Genomic DNA, 13,660 nt, shown 5'->3' on the forward strand with positions numbered 1-13,660 from the left:
GACGACTAGACAAAGTAGGTGCTCAATCATGTCTGTTGGGGACACCACAATCAGATTCTCACACATATTTCATCCATTTCTTTCCTGCTTGATGGAAGAGCTTCTCAATCCAGGTGACACAGTACAGGTCTGGAGTTTCAGGGCTACCATCAGCCAGCCCAATTAGGCTGCAGTGTGTGGCACCTACAGCCCTGGATCCACCTCTGTCCAAGCCAGGTGAGACTCACCCCCAAGACACTTTGTCCAGGCCTCACTCTTCTCAAGGCAGCCCAGGAGACAGAATACACCACGTCTCCTTTCCATGTTTTCATCAGTCAGAACCCTAGGTGTGTGTCCTCCTCTGTGGTTCCTGGATCCAACATCAAGTCTGTATTGCCTGACACTTCTTAGGCTTTATCCAACTCTCCACCACACTCACCTCCTAAACCAGATATTGGGCGCCTTGGAAGAGCTGCCAAGTAACCAGAAACTCCGCTATATCCTCAGTCTCTTCTCCTCAAGGGCACTCCCTCACTTCCCTCTCCAGTCCTTCCCCTGCAGCCCTCTCAAGAAATCACCATTCATTTCCTTAGACCATGTGACACCTCAGGGGTCTCCTGCTCATCACTCTCACTTCTAGGTTCTACTTTCTTATAATAAAAACTGCTCCTTTGAGGTTGTGCCATTTGACCATAACATCCTCCCTCTTTCTATGTTGTCAGCTACTCAACTTCAAACCATTCCCCTTCATTCACCCAAGATGTTAGTACCTGGCGTACATCTTCCTCCGAACCCCAAGAGCCCTGCCATAATTTTGGTAGACTTAATGTCCATCTGGCTAAACCAGCCACTATCTAGATCAATCCTAGACTTCCTCTTCGCCAGTCTCCTTCTCCTCTACTCTACCCCAGCCATCCAACACCAAGGTCACATCTTGGACTTGATCATAGGCCTGAACTGTTTTACCTCAAAAGCAGCCATTCCAACAACCTCCTGTCCTTCCAGCTCATTCAACACTTCCACCATGCTTGTTCAAGGCTCGCAGGACTCTGGCCCACCTACCATCTACTGTCCCCTGTTCTGTCAGCCCTCTCCTTGTTTAAGGTCCACAGTCCATCATTTCACACACACACTTGCAGATTCCTAAGCTCCTTCTGCTTTTTCACTCGTCTGGAAGAACTCCACCCTGTACTAAGCTGACTGCCTATTTCAAGCCTGCACCCCAAGTGCTGGAAAAAGCCATCTTTGAATCTCTTCTCTCTCCCCCTACTTTTTTTGCCCTTGCTATTTATTTGTTGAAGGAGCCAGTCATTTGTCCTGCACTTTCCCACAGTCTAGATTTTACTGATGGCATCCCAAAGGTGTTGTTTCTGTTCCTCTACCTTTTTTCCCTCATAAACTGGCAGACAGACCTAAAGGTCTGAATAGATTTGAGTGTGTGCCAGACTTCACAGGTTGAGTTACAAACTCTTCCTGAATGTCTGGTTGTCTCTCTTTTGATAACATTAGCAGCCATTTCTAATTATTGCCTAGATCTATTTTTACATTAGAGATTGCAAAAAAAGAGTGATAATCTAACTTTATCATTCCTTCTTTATTTAATAGCTGGAACACACTTCTATAAAGAGAAAATTCCTCTCATTACCTATTTGGAAAGGCAGGATAGCTGCTTGATTCTTCCCCTTTATTTTTCAATTTTCATTCCCCAAAGTGACTAATGATTTTTCGTTTTAAGTATTACTCTGAATTCAGTCTAATATCCTCCAAGGTGATCGATGCATTTTTTTTAGAATCATAAATTCATGTATATAACTATATCCCCCTTAAACATGTTCAAGTCAACCACTCAAAAACAAAACAAGTCCCTTATGAGATCTCTCACCTCCTCTTCCCAGCCAATCTGTCTCCGTGTCACCTGTACTAACATTCGCCATTTCCTGACCTCTCACTTGCTCCTTAACCCTCGTTAACTGGAGTGTGGCCCCACCACTCCACCAAACAGCTCTTGCTAGGGTCACTAGTGACATCCATTTTGCTAAGAGCCAAGTTGACTTTTCAGGTTTCATCTCCTCAGACCTTTAGGCGCTGCTGGCCACTTCCTTCCTCCTGTAAGCACCACTTCCTTCCTCCTGGAAGCACTCTTCCCCTTGCTCCCATGACACTGAGGCCAGGGTGTGTCCCACCTCTCTGGCTACTCCTCCTCTGTGGTTTTTCAAGCTTCTTACTCAGCTCTGACATGTTGGCAGTTCTAAGGCTCAGTCTGGGAACATTATCTTCTCCATGATCCTCTCTGCCAGGATGAGCTCATCCACAGCCAGGACTTCACTCACCACTTGTACAAAGACTGCTTACAACAAATTTACAGCATTACCTTTTATCTCTCCCTCTGAACTCTATATCCAACTGCCTACATGACAGCTCCTCTTGAATGTCTCAGAGCATTTCTACTTACTATGCACAAGGATAAAATCAGGATCCATGAAAAAAATCACCGTCTTCCAATAAATGCCAGCATCCTCCACCCAGAGGCACCAACCACTGTCATGGCCGACAACTCCATTTATCTCAGCCACAGAACCCATCTAGCACCAAGTCCTGCTGATTTATTTCCTGAACACCTTTCAAATATGACTGCTTTCCACTTAAACTAATGCTACAAACCTAGTCCAAACTACTGATACCTCTCACCAAGGCCACTGCAAGAGCCTACTGAGCAGGGTACTCTGATCTGCCGTGTCCTTTCTCTGAACACTCTCTGCACTGCAGCAGTGTGGACACGATTGTGCCAAGCCCTGCTTCAAAGCCTGCAGTGATTCCCCAGCCTCCTAGGATAAACACCCTGGGTAACTTGCCCTTTCCTATTCTTCAGCTTCATCTAGAATCTTGCTCCTCTAGAGGGCCACCCCTCAGTCCCTTGTCTCACGGTGTCTTTTTTAATGTGAAAGGACCTTTGCACATGCTGCTCCGTTTGTCTGAAATGCTCTTCCTTCCTTCGATAGTTAACTCGTGCTTCAGATAGGTGCTCAAGAGTCACTTGCTAAGGGAAGCCTTCCACTGACCTTCCTGACGAGATCACACCCAGTATCACAGGCTGTCACAGCATCTTGTATGCAACCTTTCTAGATGTGTCACAGTTGCAACTTTACATTTCTTTATACAATTTTTTGGTTAATGCTCATCTTCTCCGTCAGGTAAGCTTCATGAAAACAGAAACTATGGTTGTTTTGTATTCCCAGTGCTTCTCATATGTTAGACGCTAAGTTAGTATATACTGGACAAATGAACAAATGAAAATGAATGGATAAACACCCAAATTTCTTGAAATTAGTGTGGTTTGTCCTTTTTCAGAAGACTTATACTTGCTCTCACTGAATGTACTTAATAGAAAGTATTCTATATAAAGGGCACAGAATGTGCTTATGCATTGATAAGAACGTTATTATACTACTATTATAAATACGTGGTCATCATAAAAGTTAGCTGTTATTATTATCACTGAAGTCATTCCTTATAGCAGAAACTGTTTTCTGGTTGCCTCTGAATCCATTCCCAAACACTGTGTCCCTTGTCTAATTCCATTATAAAAACTGGATAAAACCAAATTCTTACTTTCTTTTCCCTTGCAATTATGCCCATAAGACACAATCCTGGTTAGTGAAATATAAGTGGAAGTTTTCTGGGAAGCCTCTGAAAAGGTACTGATCTCCTGAAAAAATGGAGAAGCTTTGGTATTCCTTCTCCTTTTTCCCTTATCTGAATACGAATATGATGTCTGGAGTCACAGCAACCATCTTGAAACTATGAGGTAAAGGCCAATGAATTGCAGAGCCCCTGAAATATCAGAAGCAGCCACCTACCTCAAGCCTTCTTATTATATGAGAAAGTAAATTCTTATTTTCTTTTCTATTACTTGTATCTAAAAATATTCCTAATTGATATTCTGCTCACTAACAAGATTCTCTTCCAGATAAATCACCTTACATTGCCCAAGATGTTTTTCCTTTCTTTCTTTTTCTTTTTATCTTTCTTCTCTTTATTAAACTTCTATCACTCTTCTTAATAAAATGTAACCAAAATAAAATACCTAGCATATTTTTCTTGCAAAATAGAAGATTAATTACAACTTTAAAAACTAAAGAAAGCTTCTTTAGATTTCTTATATTGAGTTAATTTACAAATATATTGAGATCAAAATAACATCTGTTTGGTGATATGGCATCAAACAGAATTTAGGTTGCTTTGTTTTGTTCACTCTCAGGTTAAAAACCAAGCTTTGAAGCATTTTCCAGCTATTCAGGCACGTCAGTGTTGGCATGTGACAAATTCTGATGTTATTTCAGAGTCAAATATTAAATAAATATGAAGTGGATAACAGATCAGATACTTTACACACACAGCTTGACCATATACTATAGACTACATTTTTCTAAAAATGTACATATAAGAAGTATAAATGGAAATTTAAGAAATGATAAATCTAAATAAATAGATTAAACAATGAATTCTCGTTAGTGAGTTATTTTACCCATATTCCCAATGTGGCATGCAATTTAGATTTACATGTTGAGGGTAAGACCTAGTCAGTTGTATGTAACGTTCTTAGAGTAAAAAAGAATAAGAATTAAATTATCTTGGGCCAGTGCCTCTTTCACTCTGCTCTCAGCTCCCCACCTATAAAGCAAGGAGGGTGGGCCGGTTTTCAGGCTGCCCTACAGGCCACAGCCAAGCCTCCGAGCTCCCATCTCTGATTAAGGGAGAGCAGACCTGCTTCTATCTGTCCAAATACTGATCTTCTACATAAGACTTTCTTTAAAGTAAGAACCCAGTAACTAAAAATAACTTGAAAACTACTGGACAAAATGATCTCCGAGGTCTCTTCTGGTATTAATATTCATGATGAAATGATTTCTTCAAGTTCCTGAGCTCTAAATATTTTAAGAGGAAATCTATTCATCTAAATATGAACATAAAAATAAAATTCATGTGACAGTGTGGGCTTGATTTATTTTCAGAAATACATTTAAATGGAACTAATGTTTTTACCTTGTGAAAATGCCATCCACAATTCCAATTGTTGCTTCCTCTGCAGGAACATAGGAGCCAATCTGAGCCATGACAGTAATCAATGCCACTTGTTTTATGTAGGAGCTCTTTCCACCCATGTTTGGTCCAGTAATTATCATCACTCTCTCTGAGTCCCCCTGGAAAATTAAAAAGCAATTTCACTCATAGTACCAGAGAGCTTTTATATAATATCTACACATTATTCCATGGGAATGCACTAGGCAAAATATGGCTTTGTGGTACTTAAATATGTCACCAATTAAGTATCACAAAGGGAAAGAGAACCTCTTTGTCTTCAACTTGAACCGTGCTATTGCAGAACACTGAATTCTTAGCAGCTTACAAGGTTGTTTCTGGGTATAAAAAAGGAAATAACAAGAAGCAACCTAAATGAGACTACCATGGCTTTCTCATTAAATATTCATTAATCTGCCTATGTGTGTGTTTTGCATATGACTTGCATTTAAAATCTATCCATTTCCGTTTGCCCATGTTAAAGCTACAGGCATTATATATCTAATTGCCCAAAGCTCTGATTTGGGCTGACAGCACGTGAATTTTTCCACTTATAGACAGATGACTGCTAAAGAGATTGATAATATCAAACTCTAGATGTTGGTTTTATCAGCATTTAATTATTCACTGGCATTTCACCAGAGCATGTGAAAGAGGCAGAAAAGCTGAAACACGTGCAATGATTTAATTTCTAGAACTTGCCTATATTAGCCAATTACAGTACTTGCTATGTACAGACTCATCCTAAGGGAAATTGTCCCACTGCAGCCCTTTGCAGAGGAGTTAGCTCAAGGCATCCAGGTGCTGTGCTATGTGAACCCACCACCCTTGGCAATACCTGCCTGGTCAAGAAGAGCCCACCTGTAATTGACCAACAACCTAAGAGGCAGCCTCACATAAAAGCTCTTCCAAAACTGGGCCAATCAATAATCTCTTGGGAGTTTAACCTGAGAACCGGGGCGAGGTCCAATCAGCAGTAACTGGAGCAGAGGTTGAAAAAGAACACAGAATGAGGCCATAAGGCACTCATAGGGGACCATGATCAAGAAATGATAAAGAAACAAAAGTTATTCTAGAGTAGGGGGTAAAGAGGGCAGTCAGTAATGATGGGGAAGAAAAAAGAAAGAGCCAAGGGGAGTTGAGAAACCTCATGCAAACAATGGGGTATCAAAGTAAAACATTATAAAGTCTTATTGTTGAGGAGATAAAAAGAAAACCTGCTCCATCTCTACAGCGGTCTGATGTAATTAACCAGACATTTCCAGCCTCCCCAAAGCCAAGCTGTGCTAGAGAGCCTGTTCTTCCTGTGTGATTTCTTTCTCTTATGGTTACACGTGGCTTTATAACGAGCCTCATGAATATCCACACTTACAGGAATTTGACCGAATCTTTGTTTCTTGGCACAGTAAGAACAAGGAAAGAAGCTTGGTACAAGCAGAATGATAAAACTAGCAGATTAAAATAAAATGAATTCCAAGGCCAGCCCAGTGGGGTAGTGGTTAAGTTCGCACGTCCCACTTTGGTGGCCTGGGGTTCACTGGTTGGGATCCCGGGCACAGACCTACACACTACTCATCAAGCTATGCTGTGGTAGGCATCCCACAAATAAAATAGAGGAAGATAGGCAAGGACGTTAGCTCAAGGCCAATCTTCCTCAGCAAAAGGAGGAGGACTGGCGACGAATATTAGCTCAGGGCTAATCTTCCTCAATAAATAAATAAATAAATAAAATAAAATAAACTCCCCTACAGAGATGAAAAATAATAAGCCTACTATAAACAAGCAAATATTTGGCATAGCCAAATATTTTGCAAATTTAAACGAAAGGAACAGATTTCTTTTTTAAAACTGGCAAAAATGAGAAGAAAATCTGAATAATCCTATATTTACTAAGAGATTAAATCTGTAATTTAAAGCCCTTCCACAAGAAAAACTCCAAACCCAGAGAACTTCCCCACTGAATACTTCCAAACATTTAAGAAAGAAATAGCACTAATCTTATAAAAACTCTTCTAGAGAACAGAAGGAGAAGAAACTCTTCCCAAATCACTGTAGAAGGTCAACATAATCCATAATCTTGATAACAAAACTTGACAAGAACACTACAAGAAAGAAAAATTACAGGCCAATTTCTTCCAAAAGTACAAATGCAAAACTCCTTCATAAAATATTAATAAGCCAATCCAGGGATATATTAATCATTTAGAGTTTTTGAAGAATACAAGGTTGGTTTAATATTCAAAAGCAAATCAATGTAATTCATCACATTAACAGAATAAGGAAGAGAACTCATATAATGATCTCCAATGACACAGAGAAAGCATTTGATAAAATTCAATACCCATGCATTAAAAAAAAAAAAAAGTAGGGGCCGGCACGGTGGCATGGCAGGTAAGTTCGCATGCTCTGCTTTGCTGGCTCAGGGTTCCCGGTTCAGATCCGGGGCGCAGATCTATACACCACTTATGAAGCCATGCTGTGGCAGGCATCCCACATATAAAGTAGTGGAAGATGGGCATGGATGTTAGCTCAGGGCTAATCTTCCTCAAAAAAAAGGGCAGGAAAAGGGAACAAAAGATATAACGATTGCAAAGAAAATAATGAAACTGTCATTATTCCTATATGTCATGATTGTGTTCCCAGAGAGTCTAAAGAAATCTACAAAAATTATTGCAATCAATAAATGAATTTAGCAAGATCTTTGGGTATAAATTCAGTATACAAAAGTCAACTTTATTTCTACATTTTAGTAACAAGTAATTAAAAATCAAAAAAATTTGATAACATAATTTACCACAGCATCCAAAGAAATCAAATACCTACAAATAAATCTAACAAAATCAGCAAGTACCCTATACAGAAAACTACAAAAGACTACTGAAAGGAATTGAGGAATACTTAATTAAATGAAGGAAGACACCATGTTCACAGACTGGAAGGCTCAATATTACAACGCTACAATAATTAAACTAGTTTGATTCTGGCACAAAGATATACAAAAAGACCAGTGGAACAGAAAAGAGTGCAGAAACAGACTGACGTGTATACAGTCTCTGGATTTATGACAAAGGTGACACCGCAGCACAGTGGACAAAGGACAGTCTTTCCAATAACTGGTGCTGAATCGAAAGAACATCCATGTAGAAAAATAAAAATCTTGATTTCCTAACTTACATCATAAACAAAAATCAATTCCTAGTGGATTACAGATTTGAAAGACAGGGGAAAACAATAAAGTTATTGGATGGTAACATATGACCTTGGAGTAGACAAAGATTTCTCAAACAGATCACAAATCACAATTAATTATAAAGGAAAAGATTGAAAAATTGGAGTAGATTAAAATTAAGAACCTCTATTCATCAAAACAGGCTATTAAGAGAATTAGGAAAATGCAATCAAATCATAAAGAGACAACATCACTTCGCATGTACACAACAGCTAAAGTTAAACAAAGAAAAAAAGCCTGTCAATATTAAGCTTTGGCAAAGATGTAGAAAAACTAGAGTTCTTACACACTGCTGTGGGGGTGGTACATTGTACACTATTTTGGAAAACTGTTTGGCACAATCTACTAAAGCTGAAAATAGATATATCTGAACAATTCTGCTCCCAGGTCTATGTCCAACAGAAACATATAGGATGTATTCCAAAAACATGGAAAAGAATGCTCATGGCAGTACTTTGCATAACAGCCCTAAATTGGAAGTAACTTCAATGTTCATCAGTAGTAGAACAGATAAATCGTGATATATTCATACAATGAAATTCTCTATGACAATGGAAATAAACGACAAGCAAAAAATATGGAAGATGACAGACACAATATATATTGTATGCCTCTATTTATATAAAGCTCAAAACAAGCCAAACTATAATGTATGGTAAAAGAAATCAGGATAGTGATTATCTTTTTGGGGCTAGGTAGCTACTGGGAGGACCTCCCTTACTCTACGAGGGGAGCTTTTAGAATGTGCTCTATTTCCACTCTATTGTTCTATCTTGATCTGGGTGTTGGATACGGCAGTGGTACACTTTGTGGAAATATACTAAGCTATACACTTACGATCTGTGCATGTTTCTGCATGTATGCTGTATTTCAGTAAAGGTTATTTTCAAAAGGAAATTTATCTCACAAATCCACCAAGCAATACAATTCTGGCAGTTAATTTTGAAATTTATTTGATAGAGTAAAAAAAAAGGTCAATACAATTTTGAAGAACCACAACTGGGAGGGGAGACTTTATTGTAAAGCTATGGTAATTAAAAGTGTGGTACGGCTTTAATAGGTACACAGAGTAGTGACAGAGACAAACCTATACATGGCATTTGGTATATGTGAGAGGTAGGATCACAAATAAGCAAAAAAGATGTAATATTCAATAAACAACAGCGAGACAATTGGGTATTCATATGATAAAAGATAGATTAGGCCTGAATCTCACAGAGTTCCTAAATCAAATCTAGATGGATGAAAGAATTAAATATGAAAAGCAAACCTTTAACTTTTAGAAGAAAATATGGGAGAATAGCTTACTGACATGAAGCTAATGAATGATTTATTGAACAAGATAGGAAAAGCAACACAAAAAATATAAATCATACAGGAAAAGACACGCTTAAACTTTTTAGAAACTCTGTTGAAAGAAGTCATCAAACACAAAATAAAAAGGCATATAACAAAGACGTACTACTCCTACATATTAATAACACCAAAACAATGGAAAAATGGGCAAAGGACATGAATAGGATATTTATAGAAAAAGAAACATGAAAGGCCAAAAACCTGTTATTAATCAGGGAAAGGAAAATGAAACCAGCAGTGTTTTTCAAGGGGCCTACAAGCTGTTCTGAACATGCATTTGAAAGAATAAAGAAATACGAACAGTGAAAAGTTTTGAAGGAACATTTTTAAGAGATAACTTATAACATTCATCAGATTATGAAAAGGTTTAAAAGTCTGTTTACGTAGCATGTTGGCACAGACGTGGAGAGCCACTTGGAAACATCTAGTAAAGCTGAGGACTCCACATACTGATCTGTGACCCAGCAACTCCTCTTTTAGGGATCCACCCTAGAAAAATACACAAGTGCTCAAAAAGGTATTTATAAAAGTGTTCACTACAGTACTGTTTGTATTCAGAATAGAAAAAAAATAGAAACAATCTAACTATCATTAGGAAAATGAATAGATCTACTTTGTACAATTATTAAAACAATTATTTACAATGTAGAATATGATAAGATAGACTCAGTGTGACATATTTATGTACATTTTAAAAGTACACAAAACATAATTGCACATTAAGATAGATATATATCAAAAGAATAAAAACCACTCATAAGGATAATAAATAAAGTCAGGATAATGGTTACCAATGAGGTTAGGAGCTGAAGAGGGGGAAAGGTAAGGCAGTCATTTACTATGACCTCAGCCATATCGGTAACATTTTATTCTCTTTAAAAAAAACCTCAAGTAAATATTACAAAATGTCAATCTCTATGATATTTGAGTGAAGGGTAAACGGGTGTCTGTTATACTGTTTTCTATACTTTTTCATTTGTGTGAAATATTAGGCAGTTAAAAATTACTTAAATGGATTATCTTAAGATTTAATGATTTATTTCATGGATAATCATGAACAAATCAAACAACTCTTTACAAACGTATTTACATAATTTAGGAAAAGTTCACATAACTTTCAAATGACATTTTGTTACTTGGACTTCCAGCATATTACACAGAAATAAATTAACAGAGAAAAGCACATGATGGTAGGAGAAAGAGAGAATAACCCAGAGGAGGCGATGCTGCCATGCCGAGGCCCTGAATGTGGCAGTGCTGTTTCCAGAGCTGGCTGCAGCGGAATTACCAGCTCAACGGCTCACGCGGGTGGCTGACGGAAACGCAGGAAGAGAATTTCCTTTAATCAGTAATTTAGGAAAGCTCTGAGGAAAAAAATGTACACTTTTTATCTTGTAGACACCTATTGCTTCTAATGCCTTGAAAGACAAGAGTATTTTTACTTACCGTTTGATTCAGCTTTTCCATCCAATGAGAATCAATAATTTGACAGGGTATTTTTTTAATCTTAATTTAATAAACAAAATATTTTAATAAATAAGTTTGTAATGATAAGGCAGTTGGAGTTAGAAGACTGGGTTCAGGTTCCGGCCTTGCCATTAACTAGGGATGCCCCATTTCCTCATCTGTAACACTAACAGAAATCCTGGCCTTTCACGAACTTTGTGAAGTTTAAAATAAGTAAGAAAATATATGTGAAATTCCTTTGAAATTACAAATACTGCAACAGTTTATAAATAATTGTTTCTTAAAACTAGAGACGCCTATAGTAGCCACATGAAGAGAAAGTTCCAATGCACTAGAGACTAACTGAAAAAGAAAAAATGAACTACAGAAAATGAAAATAAATTTGGCTTAGGCTTAATGTAAAAGTCAAATGTGAAACTAATTTGAAGAGTATAAGTAAACATGAGTATGGCACTTACATGAATAGAAACGTTACTGTCTTTTGAATTTAAATTACATATAAGTTAGTGAAAAGTGAATAAGCAAGTCTGACACTTCCCAATATTTTCAAAAGGAATGACATTTTATACGGAGCTACACAGAGACTGCTGGCTTTTAGAACCATGCGATCAAGTACAAGCTCCTTGAGTACTTCGTCTCTCCTCCATTTTATACAGAATAATGAAGTTTTTAGTTTATTTGAACTTTAGGAGCCGACTGATACACAAAAATCAATTCTTCGTACATGTAGACAATATTATATAAAAACTTAGACTTCAGAGTTCTACTATTTAAACAATGTTTATTTCGCTGGGAAACAGGTCTGTCCCTGATACTATATATCCGTAGGTGATGAATGACTGATACAACAAAATGACCCTAGAGATCTTTAACCAGGTGGAGGGTGTCTACCAAACACCAGGCTTAATGGTGACGTGTTAGAAGCATTTCCTTTAGACCAATCAAGACAGGATGCCCACCATTACTGCTTTTATTCAACCGTACCCTGCAGGTTCCAGGCAGTATAACATGACAATAAAAGAAAGAAAAGGTAAAAGGACTAGAAAGGACAGAACTGTCATTACTCACAGACACATGATGACCTACAAAGAAAACCAAAAAGACTGTCCCAGACAAATTATTGTAATTAATAGGAGAGTCTAGAAAGGTGGCTAGATTTAAGATCAAAATGTAAAAATCAGCTGCATTTTTTGTAAGAGCAACGAGTAATTAGAAAATGCAATTGTAAAAAAAGATATGACCAACATAGCAAAAAAGAATACTTAGTAATAAATATGATAAAAGATGTAAAAAACCTTTATGGAGGAAATTTTAAAGTTTTATTGAGAGGACTTAAAAACCAAAATAAGTATATACTACATTCATGGGGGACAAATTTATACGTCATAGCCATATCATAAAGATGTCAACTTTCCCCGAAATCGATCTATAGGGTCAATGTAATTCCAATAAAAATCTCAATTATTTTTCCCCCAAAGAACTGGACAGGTTGACTCTAAAATGAAAGAGAGAAGCAAACACTAAAGAAAACTCCAGACATTCTAATAGCAGAATAGGTGGAGGGCATTTTCCCTACCAGATGTAAAGAATTATTATAATGCTATAATAAACAAGACTGTGTGATTTTGGCTTAAGGACCAAAAAAACTGACCAGTGAAAAATAATAGAGTCCAACACAGTTCCATGAAAATATGGAAACTTACACTTCTTGAGGTTGATGGGGAAAGGATGGATTATTTGAAAATCAGTGCAGGACAACTGATTACCTACATAGAAAGATATTAGATTGGAATCCTACCTCACACCGTATATAAAAATAAATTTTAGGTTGATTCATTAAAGACCTAAATCTGAAAAGTAAAACTTTAAAATATTTATATGAAATTCTAGGTGAATGGCTTTGTGATCTTGGGAATGGAGAAGAATTTCGTAAGCCACAAAAACACTCACCCACAAAAGGAAAGATTGACACATTCAACTTCATTAAAATTGAGACTTTTTGGTTATCAAAAGGCATCATACTGAAGGTGAAAAGACCAAAATTATTCTAAGTTGTCTCTTTCAACACTAAAATATTAGATTCTTTAGCGTTTAAAAGTTGTATGACCCAGAAAAATTATTTAAAACTTAAATGAGAGAGGAGAACTTATGCTTTTAACCAACAGGATCTGCTACCTAATTAAACATTTGGTCTAATTCAACACGACACAGCAAGAAACGATTTTAGGAAAAGTTATTTACTCACTGAACAAGCCACTTAATGACTGAAAAGGAAAAACCCAAATTATCGACAGTTACCTCTAGATTATGCAATTATAGATGACTTTGGTTTCTCTAGTTTTCTAGTTTTCCAAGTTTTCTACCATGAGCATTTTGAACTAGCTACCAATTCCACTTCCAGGAATCAATTCTGTGAGGTACCATTGCAGAATTATTTTTAATACCAAAAAAGTGAATACAAAAGAGGAATTTCTAAAAAATTATGGTAGATCCATACTATTGAATATCATGAAGCCATTAAAAATTATCTGAGGAAAGACTTTCTAATAA

The 13,660-nt window shown here is 37.1% G+C and overlaps 1 protein-coding gene across 2 annotated transcripts in view; it reads right to left on the minus strand.

Annotated features, from left to right (window-relative positions):
• The window catches only part of MSH3 (mutS homolog 3), a 157,849-nt gene that overhangs the window by 28,559 nt on the left and 115,630 nt on the right, over positions 1 to 13,660 (minus strand). Inside the window, exons 20-21 of one of the 2 annotated variants that reach the window (XR_011425697.1) lie at positions 10,027 to 10,132; positions 5,023 to 5,180 (exon numbers count right to left, since the gene is read on the minus strand). Coding sequence is in view for 1 of the 2 variants with exons in the window: in XM_001503855.5 (XP_001503905.3) it covers positions 5,023 to 5,180 (158 nt within the window). In the remaining variant the exon portion in view is untranslated. The remainder of the gene's footprint in view (positions 1 to 5,022; positions 5,181 to 10,026; positions 10,133 to 13,660) is intronic. The other variant, XM_001503855.5, reaches the window with a different exon arrangement.

Source organism: Equus caballus, chromosome 14, assembly GCF_041296265.1.
Source record: "Equus caballus isolate H_3958 breed thoroughbred chromosome 14, TB-T2T, whole genome shotgun sequence".
In the NCBI taxonomy this organism is placed as follows: domain Eukaryota; kingdom Metazoa; phylum Chordata; class Mammalia; order Perissodactyla; family Equidae; genus Equus; species Equus caballus.